The 18466-nt window shown below is 39.3% G+C and overlaps 1 protein-coding gene across 3 annotated transcripts in view; it reads right to left on the bottom strand.

Annotated features, from left to right (window-relative positions):
- TRHDE (thyrotropin releasing hormone degrading enzyme) overlaps positions 1-18466 on the bottom strand; it is a 194502-nt gene that overhangs the window by 114520 nt on the left and 61516 nt on the right. The window contains exon 3 of one of the 3 annotated variants that reach the window (XM_053405130.1): positions 5457-5568. The exons of the other annotated variants lie outside the window; for them this stretch is intronic. Coding sequence (XP_053261105.1) covers positions 5457-5568 — 112 coding nt within the window. The remainder of the gene's footprint in view (positions 1-5456; positions 5569-18466) is intronic. 3 annotated transcript variants of the gene reach the window in all.

The following is an 18466-nucleotide window of genomic DNA, read 5'->3' as shown; positions in this document are numbered from 1 at the left end:
GTCAGACAGAGAGCAAACCTTGCTGGTCATCGACTTTAAGCGACAATTCCCCTGGCTTCTCAACAAGGAGCATGCATTTCTGTGCTTCACTGCCTGAAGGCACTACAAGGGCTTTTAGGCAGAAGAATCCAATTCTCACCCACACCTTCCTTTCCTGCAGTAGAGCAGGGAACACCAGCTGTGGGGAACGTTGCCCATTTTGCCTCTGTGTGGCCAAGGTTCTTCAGACACCTCCTTTTCTCCCAACTTTTGAGCAGGGGCAGTTGTGGTAACACATGCATGCAATATTCACTCACCTCTCTAGCTTAAAAGCTGGACGTCTGGCTTCTCTTCACACAGACCAGACGGCAGTGCCCACTTGCCATACCAAGTGGATTTGCTAGTATATCTGAATATATGGCTACCTCTAATCTTTCTGTAAGAAGCTACCTAATTAGATGTTGTAGTGCTCACTCAATGGTATACCGAGAGGTCAAAAGGACCAAAGCTGGAGTTTTGACTAATTGTTTCCTCGGTTCGCCCCCTTCCCCCTTAAGGAACTTTCCTGGGTTTTCAGAGCATTTCATAACTTATATAATAATTTGCTTGTTCTATAGAGATTAATAGTTTGTCAGGTGCATTCATCTTCATATTACATTTCATGGGAACTGAAAGTCGCAATATGAAATAGAATTCTCTAAGGTCATATCCATATGACAGATAATGCCAATCTATTTTAGCATGACGCCATTTACCTTGAAGTAAGCTATCATATTGATGCATCACTATGAGCAGTGTCGTAACCTCACAGCTAACCCTTTATTCACACCTATCAGCCAAGCTGGCAGAGTGAGAGTCTGTTGGCACAGTGTGGGGGCCTCTTTATATGAGAGGCACAGAAGAAGTGAGGGCCCCAGATGAGAAATAGGGTGGGAACGCAATGCCCTTTGGTTGTTTTCATTGGTTGGATGTCCAGTTCTTTAAACAAATATTTGGTTGAACTGGAGATCCTAATTATTGTCCTCAAAGTTGTTTTGTTTTAGTTGTTTTATGATGAAGAAGCTATACTTCCTGAATTATTTATTGATCTTTTATGGATTCTGTAAATTTTGTAACTTTTTTCCTCTGTGTATATTTTTATTGCTATTTCATTTCCTTGTTTCCCACCCAGGAATTGAAGAGCAGGCTGTAAATGTTCATTATAATCTTAGTAATATTTGAATAAATGCCAAGATGATGTTCTGGAGCAGGGATAGGTTTTCAGATCTGATTGGACTATACCTCATATCAGTCTCAGCCAACATGACCAGTGGCCAGGGATATGACAGAGGACAAACATGGCGACTAAAATTGCTGTCTATGGAGTATTGCTTTATAAACTAGCTAAGAACAAAGTGGATGATTAGTAATGAAGAAAGCATTTGTAAACATACTGGACTATGTTGTGGCTCCATCCATACAGGTTATAACATGATTACACAGAAGAAGAAGAAAACAGACAACAGGATAATCCAAACTGAACATTAACAAAAATCACATTCTCTTTACTAAGAATGACTTTTCAGGTTACGTCTCAAACATTTATCAGCTTCAGCTGCAACAATTTATGTACAGGTTGACGGACACTAAGTTTGTCTTTGTCTATAGCTTGTATGCATTGTTTAAAAACAAACATCTAGGAGAAAAGCGGCTGACCAAAACAAATACCGATGGCACATTATACTATTGGTTTAAATATATTTAGAGGGTCAAAGCTCAATATGTTCAACATGTCACATGTAAAAATGCCTGGCATCAATTCATCAAATCACAATATCAAGGATCTTTAGCATAGCTGGTAAAATCTCTACTGTACTTGTATATCATCTGTTTCCACGCTTTGCATGTGATTTTGTGCCAGATCTAAACTAGTAGGAAGGGCCATAGTTCACTTAGCGGCACATGCTTTGAATGCAGAAGGTTCCAGGTCCGATTCCTGGCATCTCTGGGTAGGGCTGGGAAAGGTCCCTATATGGAACCCTGGGAAGTCACTGCAAGTCAGTGTAGACCCTAATGAGCTAGATGCACCCAATGGTCTGGCTAAGCTAAAAGGCACCTTCTTGTGATGCAGTCACTAATGTTGTTTAGTCACTTAGTCGTGTCCGACTCTTCATGACCCCATGGACCAGAGCACGCCAGGCACTCCTGTCTTCCACTGCCTCTCGCAGCCTGGCCAGACTCATGTTCATAGCCTCGAGAACACTGTCCAACCATCTCGTCCTCTGTCGTCCCCTTCTCCTTGTGCCCTCAATCTTTCCCAACATCAGGGTCTTTTCCAGGGCGTCTTCTCTTCTCATGAGGTGCCCAAAGTATTGGAGCCTCAGCTTCACGATCTGTCAGTGAGCACTCAGTGCTAATTTCCTTAAGAATGGATGCGTTTGATCTTCTTGCAGTCCATGGGGCTCTCAAGAGTCTCCTCCAGCACCATAATTCAAAAGCATCAATTCTTCAGCGATCAGCAGTCACTAATATAACAGCCTAATGTGGTGACTAGAGTAGCCCAGTCAGGTGGAGGACAAAGCAAACCATTTGGGTAGTAGCAGAAGAAAAGAAAGCTGAGGGACTGATTCTCAAGGAAAGAACTGAAAAAGTTGCCCGAGAAGCTGAAGGATACTGCCAGAGGGCTTTAGAAGAACAACAAAGTAGATGAGAAGACAGCCAGACAATCCGAGACACGAGACGAGAGGATGAAAAATGTAGCCTGGACAGCTGATAAATGACGCCTTAAGAGACCAAGGAGAAGTTGCCAAAAGGGAGCGCAAGATACAACGGTCAGCAGCACTTTTCAAAAGAAAGGGAAACGTAAAAGGCGTTGGGGCTTTAGGATGAAGTGTATGGGGTTTAATTTGAAATACAGGATTTACTTTTATTGGTTTGAGGATATCTTGTTGCAACAGCACATTTTCAGCTGCTCAGCACTGCTCTGGCTTAGTCATTGTACATCTTCTATTTACACAACAGAGTGAAAGATAAATCCCCCTGAAAATCCTATAATAATTTTCACAGCCCACGTGCAAAGTGTGGAACTAACTATTGGATGGTGCCTGACAGATTTCCATTTCAACTTTGTATTTATTTATCATTAGTTAGCTATTTTAACAACTTGCTATTCCTTACCTTTAAGCCTGATTGTTGGCACACAGAGTCTCTTCTCTTTTCCCTTTTCTACCCTTTTCATCAAAGAATGGAATTTACCACCACACACAAAAAAGGTAAAAGGACTCATGGCCAGTAGCTTACATGTTACTACTGGTTTTTTTAATGTCTGTAGCTTAGCATCACAAAATAGTAGATAGACAGTAGAACTATAAAATAATTATCATAAATATGAAGGTGACTGTGTGCAAGGCTAGAGAAATAATTGCCAAGATATTTTCTAAATACCAGATTAAATAAAAAAATCAGAAGAAACACTGGCTCCCACTGTAATGCTTCTCTGGAGATAATCAAGAAAATAATCCAATAAGGATACACAAACCAACTTTGCCTTAATTCAATTTATTACTGTTCAGAAAAGACTTATTTTGAAAGCATTATGAATGAATGCCTTTCCACCTGAAGTGAAACAGTTTAATCCATAAATAGTTTGCTCAATGAATATCAGCGCAGCTTCTGTCTTACCAATCTATATGAGAGAGATCTGTATAGTTCAAAACCTTCCATACACCCCTCCCAACTCTTCAGTATTTATTTAATAAAATGCATAGCTTGCCCTTTTGCCTATCCAGGTACACACAGGCATCTACATAGATATAAATGTACCGTGACAAATATGTATACAATTAACCAAATTATAGCACTGAAAATGTTGGCTTGTATCCTACTAGGCTTGAAATTAATATGCTGAAGAAAGTCTTGCCTACTAATTTCAATTGGTCTGTTCTGAGTATGACTAACAGTGGATACAACCACCGTTGTTGTTTTAATATAAAAGTTGTTTTATCTTTATTGTGTATATCATGATTCTAGAGTAGCAGCTAGCAACTGAAACTCCTGGGCCCCTGCAGAGTTCCACCTGCTCTTCTTCTCCCTTACCTGTTGCCAGCCTAGTGGTGTAAAGCAAGAGAACCACAGAGAACTTACATATCAAAGCAGTCCTCTCTCTTTCCCACAAATGGCCTGTAAAACCAGGTAATAGACCGCTATAAATATTTTCCTCAAGTCATTTCTTCAATAGTGAGCCTACATTTAGCTCAACAGCAGAATTCCTAAGACTGACAACTAAAAAGGCAAGAGCTCACATAACCATTCAGAGCAGATAATGCTGGTGCAATACATTATTTCTTCATGGTGTAACTTTACTCAGTGGATTATTATTTAAATTAAAGGCTGAAAACTCTGCCTGGTACATTGTGGAATAGTAACTTATGTAGCAAGATCCTTAGCCTAACATCACCCCACTGTGAACCCTGCACACATGTAAATCTGTTCTAATTAGCAAGATACCAAAATGGTTTCATCAAGTGGTGCTTCATTACCTAAAGGGCATACTCCACATTTCTGCTGGAAAATGGTGAAATGGGCTCATGTTATCAACCTCTTAATTTGTACTTTATGGCCAATGAATATTTACATTAAAATAATACAGTTTCCATTTTCAATAAAAAAATAATTCCTCTAGATTTTAAAATCTAATGCACTGGTCTTGCTTCAGATTGCCTTGTTCAGTAGATATGGCATCTCAAAAGTGGTCCATCAGCTTTTAATGCATCAGTTTAATATATCGGTATAATAAAAGGTGTTACTGCAGCAACACATCTCTATTAACTGACCTACGTTTTGTTTTGTAAACTTGTCTGTGTTACCCCAGGCTACATTATATACATATATCCTCTATAAATTGTGAGCTGCAAAGATAGTTTTAAGCCCAAACAATTGGAAACATTCCGCTATGTGCTTTCATTCATCAAACCAGAAATAAAGGTGAAAATGTTTTTGTGTGTGAATGATATACATTTCAGCCTTTTTCTTACTAAATCCCACTGCCTATAGAAGTTTGGGGGTCGGGTGGCAGCCTGGGAGACAACATTCTCTGTGGCAGCTCCTGTGTTGTGGAATTCCCTCCCCACAAAGGTGAATCTGGCACCTCACTTTGTAGCTTTTGTTGTATGTTGAAAACACATGGCCTTGGATAGTTGGATATATAGCATTAAAAATTGTTTTAACTGATTTTACTATTGCATTTTTATTCTGTGGTAGCTCACCCTTAGACCTTATTGTGAAGGGCAGGTAAGAAATCCAATAGATAAATAAAACGTCTGAAGATGCTTTACTCCTAATATTTCTCCTGGTACTCATGATTCCCAGGACTGCAAACGCACCAGTCAAATTACACCACGGTCCATTTGCTCTTTGTACAATGGCATTAGCTACAGAACAAGTGATGGAGGATGCGACTAGAAGAAGACACAGCAGACATGAAAGGGAAATTTACTCACTGGTAAAGGAGTTTGTTAAAATCCTCTGTCTTCTCCCATCCTGCTTACGCACTGCAGGAAGAGCCAGGTAAATTAAAGCAACAATGGGAAGCCAGGGGAACAATGGGGAAGGCTGGAAGAGGAAGAGACGAGGACACAGAATCAATTAAAGGAACTGGAGGAGAATGGCGTCACCTACCAGGATACAGAAACAGGAAGTAAAATCCACTGTCATTCCTCCAAGCCCGTATAAATTGCAGGTTGGAAAGAAGCTTAAACGGGCCATGAAATGAGGGCTACAGTGGAAGAGTGAGTCGTGCTTTGCGTGCCAGGGCACCCAAGCCACAAAGTTCCAAGGAGAACAAAAAAACACAGTGACACAAGTGTTTTGGTTTATGGGTTCAAATAGGCCACAACCTTATTGGTTACAGATGTGAGCGGTTTGGCTTAGGCATTGGGTGAAGCCAGGCTATATCTTGACTCCTGCCCATCTGCAGGAAGTCTACTGAAATGAGGTCTACAATGGAAGAGTGATTGGTTCTTAATAAAACTCAACACACACACAGAGAGAGGCCCAGAAACTGCAAGTCCTGCTACCAGAAGAAGTCCAACTATGCCCCAGGACATCTGTTAGTGCAACCGTCTTGTAAGGGTAGCAGCAGTGATAATCAGTGCCTTTCCCTTTGTCCTTCAGAAAGGAGCAGGGCACAGATGGCAGGGGAGTTTGCAAAGGTAACGGAGAAGTACCGGTAAACAGCAGAATGTTCACTTCCTTTCAACCTGTCACACTGCTGTCTCTTTAAACGGGCCCCCGGGGTGCCAGTTTAGTACACCATTAGCCTGGCAACATGCAGGAGTCAAGGGCCTACCCCCAACCCTCTTGTTCTTCCTAAACTTGCAAATTAGCTTTTCTTGGCCATCCACATAGAAAGTGCAATGTGGCTAATAGATACATTTTTTAAAAAAAAAAGTCAAAACAGAAGTAATCAAGAAACAAAGAAAAAGATGCAAGCTTTTGTTTTCTCACAACCATTCCTCTACTGCAGCCAAATTTTGTGGATAGAGTAAAAGAAGAAAAGATCAAGGCTTTCAGCTGCAGGTGTTTGGGAAGCTAAGACAAGTGAACAAACAGGAAAAATGGTACCAGAAACAGAGTAGAATGAATTGTCATTCAGTCCAACTCATAAGGACTGTCAAATGGAAGTCTGACGGAGCCAGTGTGGGAAAATGTAGCTTTCATTATAATGCAAAGAAACCACATTCTAACTTGCACACGCTATAAAGTTTCCATTGCCCTGCCTGAAGGCCAGTTTGAAGTGCTACTTTTAAAAACGTTTTCCTGCTTTTCTTCACCACTTTAAAATGCACGATCATATCCTGAAAACTAGTTCTGTGATAGCTTAGTCTGTAGAGTATGAGACTGTTAATCTCACTCCAGGTTGGGGGTTTGAGCCCCACGTAGGGTGAAAGATTCCTGCATTACAGAGGGGTGAGCTAGATTTACCCTTGTTTCCCTTCCAACTTTACAATTTTATGATTCTATTCCATTTCACCAGATGATCTGTGCATTAATGCTAAGTCATTAACCATAGCTTACCATGGCAAGCTAATGTAGACAGTATTTTAAAAGGAGACACATAATTCCTAGAGACACTGCTTTAAAAACAGAAGGGAGATTGAAAAACAAATTTTAAAAAGACAGCTGGCATTCAGGAGACTGAAACAGCAAGTATGATTACGCTATTATAAATATCTATACTTCCACCTCATTTGGTAAAACACATATACTGTAACTGTAGTTGCTCTATGGAAAATATATAAAAATGGTCAATTAACATGACCATTGTTGCTAGGGCACCTGAGGTGTTCAGCAATTAAAAAGTTTCTAACAGTGTTGGGAAAGTAACCAAAAATTCCAAAGAGACTGAAGTAAATTTATTTGGTATATGAACAGTGTGAAGACACTGGCAGGATTGAAATAAATATTGCAACGATAAACTGGAAAACTGTTTCTGACCAGAAAGAAAGAGATGACTTTAAGAATGATAAAGGATAAAATTATGTGCCTCCTTTTAAAATATAATTCCTAGAGACACTGCTTTAAAAACATAAGGGTGATTAAACAGTTCTATCCAGTTCTATCCAGATAGTCTTTTTGTTATTTTCTGTTTAATCAAAGCAGCAGCAAGAGTGATGTTTGGACCTCTTTCGGAGCTTGAAGTATGGGTACCCCCAACAAAAATTTTAAAAAATTGGCTGTATAATTTGGAATGAATGTGATTTGGAATGAATGTGATTTGATTGGCCTATTAATAAAAATAATTTTTTTAAAAAAAGAAAAGTTTGGCCACCACTACACTATGAACCCTTTATCTTATGACTTTAAGCTAGATTTCAGTAGTCATGATTAAATTTCTGATTATCTTGGAATTCTGCAGATATTTTTTGTGTGTGTGTTTGTGTGTGTGTATTCAATCTCACAGGTGTGATGTGTGTTTTAAACTAGAGTCATACAGACAGAGCGTGCTAGAAATTTAAATAAATCTATTTTAAAAATTTTTTTTTTTTAATTTGCTGTGACTTATTTCTGCCTGACATTATTACAAAACATCCCCTAGTGTTCTTAAGCAGCCAGGCCCTGATATAAATTATATTGAAGCAGCATTTCTGCTTTTAACTCAGCTTGCTAACCTTTGGTTTTGACCCTCTGAGGGACAAATTTTAGTTTACAGAACACTCAATGCCTCGGAAGGCAGCATCCCGCAGTTCAGGCCTCTTATTTCCTATACCGCATGTCAAGCTGATGTGAAGAATCAAAGGGCAGATATTGTGGGAGACAAGTTGGATTGATCCTTTTCTGCTAGATGGCTTTGTGTATCAGAAAGAACCCTAATTACATTGAGTTCTGCAGTGTTTGGGGGGAGGTCCTGATTTACCACACTGGAAGGGTGACACTCCTGACTATCAGAAGGAAAGCAGCAGACAGCACAGTGGGAGAAGAAACAGAAATCAAAATAGTGCTGTGCAATTTGAACAGATGCCAAATAAGTCATTCGCAAAGTATAACTATAGATAACTTAACAACTTGTATAAAGTCAATATGATAGTACTAGGCAGTACTGCAGGTTAAACTGAGATATTCCATATTCATAGGAAGCTGAGGGGCGGGGAATCATTATTCACAAAAATAAAAGGGGGGAGGAAATGAAAATATACCCAACCTTGAGCTTCTCGGTGGAAAAGCAAGATACAAATATAGGCCACAGTCCACAGTTAAACTATGGAACTCACCCCCCTCAGGAGGCAGTGATTGTCACAAACTTGGACGGCTTAGATCAATTCATGCAGGATAAGAATAAGGCTGTCAATGGCATGCAATAGCTGGCAAGTGTGTGTTTCAGTTCCGCTGCAGAGCTGAGAGAAGCTCCTATGGGTTATAAGGTTCACATCCTACAAAATGTAATTTTTCCTTGAAGATCTTTCCTACAAAAACTGATCAAATCCAATACCATCCAATATCACTGCACTACATCGCTCAAGGCAAGACATTTTCAGTAGAGCAAGATCAAAGTAGAAACAAGAACACAATATTATTAGTAATATACTTTTATGTTGTAACACTCAAATTTCTTTCCTGGGAATATGCCCCACTGAACTCAGCTGAGCCGACTGTACAACAGAAGAAGAAGAAGAAGAAGAGGAGGAGGAGTTGGAGTTTGGATTTGATATCCCACCTTTCACTCCCATTAAGCGGCTAACAATCTCCTTCCCTTCCTCCCTCACAACAAACACTCTGTGAGGTGAGTGGGGCTGAGAGACTTCAGAGAAGTGTGACTGGCCCAAGGTCACCCAGCAGCTGCATGTGGAGGAGCGGAGACGCGAACCCGGTTCACCAGATTACGAGTCCACCACTCTTAACCACTACACCATGCTGGCTCCCTGGATTGCCCTGTTAGTAAACAAACTGAGGGAAAGAGCTACAGGATAGTAAAAACCAACCTAAGCTCCTACTAACAAAAAATCAGGGTAGGTTATTGTTTCACATCAGATCTAATGTAACAATCTGCAACAGAGATAACTATTGTACTAAACCCAAATATTCCCACTAGACCACTTAGCTGTACAAAACTGGAAATTTACAAGGAACCAGTCATTTACAACACAATCCAAAGCCCGGAATGAGTGAGTTTCAAATGCGCTGAACTTGGGCTGCCCCAGCTGCACAAGAGCTGCACTGGTGGAACTTCCTCAGAAACCTCTCTAAGCTGAAGCTCAGACAATGGAACTGAAGGAGGCAAAACTTAAACTGGCATAAGTCCAAATGGGAGGTGTGGCGGGGGAGGACAGGGCAATGGGAGACTCACACCTATTCCAAACCTCTTTCAGCTCATTCATGTTGTCTGGCAATCCTGTGCAACTTAACTCAGGCAACAATGGTGGGAAAACTATATTTTAAAGGGGTGTTTTCCCACTCAGCTTCAGCTCACAGTAATAAGGCTCCTGAACAGATTTTGGAATAGAGGTAACTTACACTGTCTTATCTTAAGCCAGCCTAAATTCTGCTAGCTTCGTATGCTTAGGATTGCCCTGTTCATGTGGCCACCTAAGAACTCCCTGCCTCTCAATATTAGCAAGGAGTTTTTGTTGCATTGTTTTCAATGCCTCCTAAAAAACCTTTAAGTTTAGGCAAGCCAACCAAACATGTAATTAATATTTTGTTTTTAAAATGGTTGTCTTTAGTTATATTTTGATAACTTTCTTATTTATGCTTGCTTTTAAAGTCTGTTGATCTAACTGGTATTTTCTTATGAATTTCTTATATAAATCTTGCAAAATAAATAAACTCTGTGCACCTTCATCTTGACATCAGGCGCATTCTTCCATTGTCTCCCAAAACATATGGATGCCAACCAAGAGTCTCACAAAAACCCCAACATCCACAGTACAGTGGTACCTCGGGTTAAGAGCTTACTGGTAATTCGTTCTGGAGGGCCATTCTTAACCTGAAACTGTTCTTAACCTGAGGTACCACTTTAGCTAATGGGGCCTCCCACTGCTGCCACTGTGCGATTTCTGTTCTCATCCTGAAGCAAAGTTCTTAACCCAAGGTACTACTTCCGGGTTAGCAGAGTCTGTAACCTGAAGCATCTGTAACCTGAAGCGTCTGTAACCTGAGGTACCACTGTACACCCCCTCAATCTGGTATGTTGAGGCACTACTGCTGACCATAAGAAACAGCTGAATTGGGATGTTAATTTCAGATTCCCTACAACCCAATCCAATCCACTCCAATCCAATCCAAATCTTTATTATTGTTATAGACCAGCATAAGATAAAAGCACCTCCATACATAAATAAAACATGCTAGATAGGCAATAGGGCAACTGCAGAAGTAGAAGATACACATACTCATACTCTCTGCTACACATACTCATACTCTCTGCTACAGTAAACCAGCATAAGATAAAAACACATAAAACACGTAATAAATTTCCTACAAAAGTAATGTTATCTTCTAATAGGTCTAATAGGTCATAATGCTCTTTCTTATGACAGCTTCAAGGGTGGGAGATTTGGCAAAAGATCTCCCATTTCTTAATGAATGGCACAATTTATTCCAAGTGAAGTATCTTTTAAGTCTCAGTAGTTTTAAGTCTCAGTGGTTTTGTCAGGAGAAATAAGCATATGCTTAAATTTCCTTCACAGAAACCAGTAGAAGTGCTTTTAGCTGGATCATGCCAGGTGTTCTTTAAAATAAACTTTCCACATTTTCCCAGGGTCCTAAAATAGTTTTAATGAAAAAGATAGTAAGCTCCTTGGACCAGGGACCAGTCTCTTCTGCTTATTAAACTCTTTAAAATAACATGTGCATTTATGGGACTGTATCAATAATATTGGGTATTATCCTTCATACTTCAAAAGCATTTACTGTGAAACACATTTGACATTTTAGTAGGATTTTCTTCTTCCTTTTCCTCACTGCTTATATGTTTTCAGTATGCATCTAGAGAATATTCCACGTATGTGCAAGAGAGTGAGTCCTTAGACAGAAATTATGGCTGCCAGCTTCTCTTCAAATATATTACTCTGAACACAAGACTAAAATTATTGGTTTTGCAAGTACTTTGAACTTTAAAATAGAACTTTTGCAGACAATGGAAGGGTTTGCAGAGAATTCAAGTGATCTTTTAAAAAGTAAGATTAGTCATAGTTCATTTCATACTTTAGCTGGAAGACTGGGCTCACATGTTCAAGTGGCTTTCCAAGACCAAGGGAAAGGGGAAATCTTTTTTACTGAGCACTTCTATAAAACTATTAGATTAATCTGGTACATTCATATACTTATAATTTATTTCTATGCTAGATTGGTTGTCAGAGTGAATTGTTTGATATCAGTAGCCAACTCAAAGTAGATCTGTTGAAATTGATGAACATGACTAAGTTAGGTCCACTAATTTCAGTCGGTCTACTCTGAGTAAAACTCCCCCAAATACCACCCAGTGCCTGTATTGCTATCTTTGTTAAAGACAAATGATAGTGGCAATTAAATTCCTACATGTCTGATATAAAGCTTTTTCTTCAAAACTTGATGTGCCATATTGCTTGCTTTTTCAATTTATTCAGAAGACATACATCCTGATCCACACAGCAGCAAATACAGGCTCCCTATGAACCCCTAATGTGGAGAATCACACACACAAGTGAGCTCTGCTAATAAGCTCTAGCCTAATTTAACAAAATTAAAAATATATGTACCGTATATTAACTGTTTTAACAGGTTGAAATGTTCTTTGTGACTTTGATTTAGCTCTTCTCTTCTTTGCCAAATAGCTGGTATGCCATGTTCCTAGTAGAGGTGCCCGCTTGCTAAGGCAATGGGGGGGACAACATCCCACACACATCATCAGGACCTCAGGAGGAGCAAAGGGCGGGGCTGAATGCTGCTGCTGTATGGCTTCAGTAGCCAGCGGCTCTTCCTGTGCCTCTTTCTGGTACCACCACTGCCAGGAGACTTCTTCCACTCTCCACAACAGTAGCAGCAGGAGGCGCTGGCCAAAGGAGCTACGCTTTTGGGGCATCCAGGGGAAGGAAATTGAATTAAAAATGAAACTTAAAGGGCTGTTTTCCCAAACAAGTATCTGATTCATTCCCGACATCTAGAAAGCGAATTTTCACGGTAGTTATTAAAGTTAACGGATCAGAGGAGACAGAAGTAAACAGAAGAATTCTTTCATCCTAAAGCAATCTAAGCCCTTGTTTAAAAAAAAGAGTTGCAGAAAGCTGTTGACAAGGTCCCATTGCCTAAGAAGCGGACTTTAATAATAAGCCAATGGCTCGAGAAATATTTGTATCCAAGGATGTTGTGCTAAGGAGCAGCCTCACAGTCACTTTCATCACAGCACCCTTTCTCAACATTGATTCGCCATCTATTCAACCCAACCAACCAATTATGGGCTAGCTGTTATTTTAACCCAAATGGGTTATATCTATATGGAAGGATATACAGTGGTACCTCTGCTTACGTACTTAGTTCGTTCCAGAGGTCCGTTCTTAACCTGAAACTGTTCTTAACCTGAAGTACCACTTTAGCTAATTGGGCCTCCTGCTGCCACCACGCTGCCACCACGCAATTTCTGTTCTCATCCTGAGGTAAAGTTCTTAACCCGAGGTACTACTTCCAGGTTAGCGGAGTCTGTAACCCGAAGTGTTCGTAACCCAAGGTATTTGTAACCCGAGGTACCACTGTATATGGAAGGCTGCACCTCCCCAAGTCAACATACTCTGGTCTTAGTATCAGAAATTCATCCAAGCAGAACTAACTAAAGCAGGAGTAACCAACATGGTGCCCCTCCATATGTTGTTGGACTACAACTTCCATCATCCCGGCCATTGGTCTTGCTGGCTATAGCTGAAGAGAGTTTGAATTCATGAACATGTGGAAGGCACATTGGCCATGACTGATGAGAGCTAGAGAAACATATTTAATCTACATGGGAAAACAACATTTAGTGGCATCCAATATTTAGTCAAGCTTCATGCTAAATACAGAAAACTGCAGGATGTTCCAATTATTCATACTAAGAAATGAGATTATCAACATATGTATTAATTAGATGAGGGTCCACCAGTATTGTGGGCTATAAGCATTTTTTTATTACGTTCTGAACTATCTACTTTCCACCTCTCATGCCTCTGTACTTCTCCTTGTCCCATCTGTTTGCAACAGATTATGTAACTCTTAAAACCAATAAATGAAGTAAAAAACCCCATTGTCTTATAAAAGATCACTCACAATTAAGACTAATACTCTCCCACTGATACTTTCTCTACACGGTCATATACATGTCTCCACATGATAGATTGAATGAAGGAATAAATGGACCTGCTGATGTGAATCGGCCTTAAGAAACATACAAGTTCAAATATTTTCACAACAACTAGGAATATGAGGTCATTGTTGATCTCATAATGTACTGCAGCAAAAGAAAATGCTTGCCTATATCAGACCATTAAAAAGGATATTTGCTTACTTCAAACCTTATTTCCAACGAGAGCATTGGACCATCTACTGTATTTCAAATAAATTGGTTTAAATCTGCATATAAAAATATTTACTTCCATTAAGATGCAGAAGCTAAAGAATGGACTACAGATTTCAGGAGATGTTGGTTTTCATCTTAAGTCATCAGTGACAGGCTCTGTGGAAGGCAGAGACCCACACTTTAGTAGACAATATTAAGCAAACACAGAAATTTGCATCTCAAATATTTACAGCTGATTATTATTTACTAACTGCAATGCATCTTCTCTCATTGTGCTTTTCTTATTACGGTTCTTATTATTATTTGGAGCTGGCTGCATGACTGCTTTTTCACTTTCAAAAGAGACTGCTTGACTGAGCCTGAGGCCTTGGTATCCTATGCTGTGCAGTATCCAGTTAGATGGCTAAAAAGGACAAGTCATCCTGGGTTTTTTGGAAAGCTAGTAAACAACAGAGGGCACCTGAAGTGTTCAGCAATTAAAAAGTTTCTAACAGCGGTAGGAATAAATCCACAAGAGATATACAACTTAAAGTTTAATTGGGTAGAGATCATTTTGATCATCTAGCTGCTACTTCAGATATCAGCCTCTCAAAGGTAAAAATAAAACAAACGGTTCCCTTTTCACCTTGGCACGCCCCAGTTAATTCCTGTCTTTCCTCTGTGGAAGTTACAAGGATGACAGAGACATATGATATCTAGTCACATCCTATATTACTATAACCTTTATCATTAATTCAGTTCTGGTCACTTGACGATAAACCAAGGTGTCACACTCAGACTTCCTCAAGCCAGTACCCACCAGATGTGTTGAACTAATTGAATCAGTTAAGTAGTCTAACTGAATGAGCTTTAAGATTTGGTTCAACATTGACTCAGTTAAGAGAACTGAAGCTTAAATATGGTTTAAAGGTAAAGAACCCCTGGATGGTTAAGTCCAGTCAAAGGCAACTATGGGGTTGCAACGCTCATCTCGCTTTCAGGCCGAGGGAGTTGGCCTTTGTCCACAGACAGCTGGTCATGTGGCCAGCATGACTAAACCGTTTCTGGCATCACGGAACACCAGAGCACATGGAAACGCCTTTTACCTTCCCGCCACAGTGGTATCTATTTATCTACTTGCACTGGTGTGCTTTCGACCTGCTAGGTTTGCAGACAGAAAATATGGTTTAAAATGGGTTTGTAAACTATGATCTCCACCAACTATGGTGTGATATCATAATCCACATATCACAGTTACAGCTGTCTTTCATCACCAGAGGCTGCTGAATGTTGATGATGGAATGCTGAGCAATGAAAGATGAAAGCATCTAAGCAGCTATGGTTTGCCTAATCATTTGAAAGCTCAAGTCAATGTTCTAAACTATGGTCAGAACAATCCAGGGTTTAGTGTCTGAACGGAGCTATTATATCACATATTGGAGGAGGAGTACTGGAAAAAGAAGACTCAATAAAGCTTTTCAGTGTAACTGGCAAATCAACTTACAAAGGGTGAACCGATAAGTTTATTTACTGGCATAATGCCCATTGAGAATGCAGCTTTGAAAACTGCCTGGTATATGGATTAATTTTATCCAGGAGCACGTTCGCTAGATAAGTATGTAGGCAGTGCAGCCTTTCAAGGCAAAAGAAAACTAACAGCATTTGTGTTATCTGCGAAACTTTATCATGGTTTAATTCATCTCAGGTACTTTGATCCTTGCACCACAAAAATAACTTTTATATAAGAAATCCTGACTATTATTGTTTGATTTTTCTCCCATTTCAGGACACTGCTATTGTTACAAATGCATGTTATTTAGACTGAAGAAAGGCTTTCAAACTAGACTGATAAATAATATGGAAGGATTAAATTCTTTTGGATTTGGATTTTCACTCAGCTGTATCCAAAGTGAAAAGGAGACTCTTTGTCCATTTTTATATCCAACTAATTTAAAGCACTTCCTGAGCATCCTTTGAAGATAGCATCCTTATTTTTTTGTAGTGTTGTTAACATTTGGCTCGCAGTTCAAATATTTGCATCACTTAAAAGCTTCCTCACAGTTTCTACAAATATTTGGAAGGACGAATTACAATACGGTCTATGATACTAGTTTGGATCAAAAGCTAATTTAGCCTTTACCCCAAGTCACGGCCAGAAGAAGATCAACTATATATAACACACATAAACACAACAGGTATTATATAGCTTCCCAACCCACTGTTCACTTGTATAATCTGTAACAGGGATTTGTGAAAGGTGTTGCTTTCCTTGACAATCTTTAGCATGCATCTAAACACCACCAGTTTCTCTGAATAGGGTGATAGTGCAACGGCCCTGTGGTTCAATAGGAGAGAACATGTTCTGCATTCAGCAGGTCCCATATCAAATGCCAGAATAATAAAGACATGTGATTTATTATATCTAGAGAGATAATATAAGCACTAACACAAAGCTATGGCCAGGAAACAGCTAAAACTCATCAGACGTGCCTTCTGATACAGCTGCAATTACAGTTGGGCAGGTTACTGTATGGCTAAGTTAGTGGTATGAACTTCTATGAACTTCAGGAGCACCCAGCTTTAACCAGGATGATAGCATCCTTATAATGGAGTGCTATATATACCTGTTAAACTATTTCTCTAAAAATTCATAAATCGGCAACATCTTTAGTTAGAGTCTCGGGTAGCAGGGTTGAGAACTTGTAGGTCTGCTGCCAGCCACAGTGGACAACAATGGGAGAGATGAATGAACTGACTTCGGACAAGGCACCTTTACAACTTCTCTGACCCCTTAATAAGCCCATTTGAAAACTGCCCTCATAAGTTCCCCATAGAATAGATTGTTCAAGTTAATTGTGCTGACTATGTAACAAGATACTCTGCTGCATAAAATCTGCTGCCCATTAATTATGACTAATGATATTTGTATTTTGAGAAAGAGGAGATTCCCTGTTTGTGTTCAATATACCATTTATAAAATTGTAAACTAATATCATAAGTACTACCTCCTGGCAAAAGCCTATCTAAACACAAGCTTGCTTTTTATTTATTTATTTATTTATTTATCTATCTATCTATCTATCTATCAAGCAAGCAAGCAAGCAAGCAAGCAAGCAAACCCTCGTGCAGTTAAGGATGCCTTAGTAATTTTTCCTGTTTTCCCCCCTTAACCAATTTTCTGTCCTAGAATCACATTATCGAATTACTGTAAGGCACAATTTCTCCCATAATGTAAAGGGACATAAAACATATAGCTATACTGTGCTATATAGCTGCACATACTTGCATAGTATAATGTGTTAGTTATAGTAACAATAAACAGTTTTGTGTATTAAAAGAAATATGGAGGAAAAGCGAGTACAATGGCTTCACAACTGACACTTTCATATTTTCCACAATATCCAAAGTGAATTGTGCATCTCCTTCTCTACTTCATGGAGGGATGCTAAAGATGGTGACATTTTGTGCACCTGTGAAGTCTGAAGCATCAACATATTCCATTTTGAGCATTACAGAAAATGAGAAGGGGTCTTGAATTTCCTGAAACCCTAACCCTTGTGTAGCTGAATACCCAAGACCACTCTATCACATTATGCTAAAATATGGTTTAATATGATGGGCACTGACTGGAAGAAGCTTAGAGAGCTCTGGGTTCACATCTTCCCCTTCTCCATTTGTCCTGCATGACCACAAAGTGGGCTTCAGTGGTTTCTACTTTTGTAGAAAAAGAAAATCGGTGTCATGGTTTAACAAATTCAAGGCAGTTTAACAAACTCATAACTCATGGTTTGAAGCTGGCTTGTGTTGAAACTGACCGGTGTTTGTGGTTTATGGGTTTATGATCCACAGTTCAACACAACAATATTAGGAAAAAGTAAAAGCTGCTGATGTCTTCCTGCTGTCTGCAGGAGAAGAGGGAAGGAAGAACATGTGAACCTGTGGCACCCCTGGGATCATCCTAACTTTTATTCATCACATTAAGCCATGGTTCAGTGTGACATGTGAACACACCCTGTGTCTATGTTTATATGAAAAACAAGAGGGTTCCACCACAGCAAACTGTAAACCGTATTATATTCTTATTGCATATTTACTTAATTATTTTGCTAACTGGCTAAACAGATGGGTCACAATCCAGCACAGAAGTTATGCATACTTAAGACCACTGAATCAGTTGGCTTAAGTATGCTTAATTATATGCTCTGGTGTGCTGAGTGAATTCAAGCACATTTTCATACAAAAACAAACAAACATAAGAATACTTACATAACAAATGAAAAGATAACTAAACCATCAACTATATTATGGAAGTCTTTGGAGAGTGTTTATAAATTTGTAATTCTGACATTCCAGAGAATTGCCAATTTACAGGGAAACAGAATGAAACAATTCTATTATTTCATATATATAAAAATACCCCATCTGGGCCATTTTAATATATTTAGTTTTGCACTAATAATTAATATTACCCCAAGCAAGATTTTAAGCAACACCAGGCATTCAAGGGCA

This window comes from Podarcis raffonei, chromosome 10 (assembly GCF_027172205.1).
Source record: "Podarcis raffonei isolate rPodRaf1 chromosome 10, rPodRaf1.pri, whole genome shotgun sequence".
Taxonomy (NCBI): domain Eukaryota; kingdom Metazoa; phylum Chordata; class Lepidosauria; order Squamata; family Lacertidae; genus Podarcis; species Podarcis raffonei.
The sequence above is the reverse complement of the archived record's forward strand: the minus strand, read 5'-3'. Positions and strand labels throughout refer to the sequence as shown.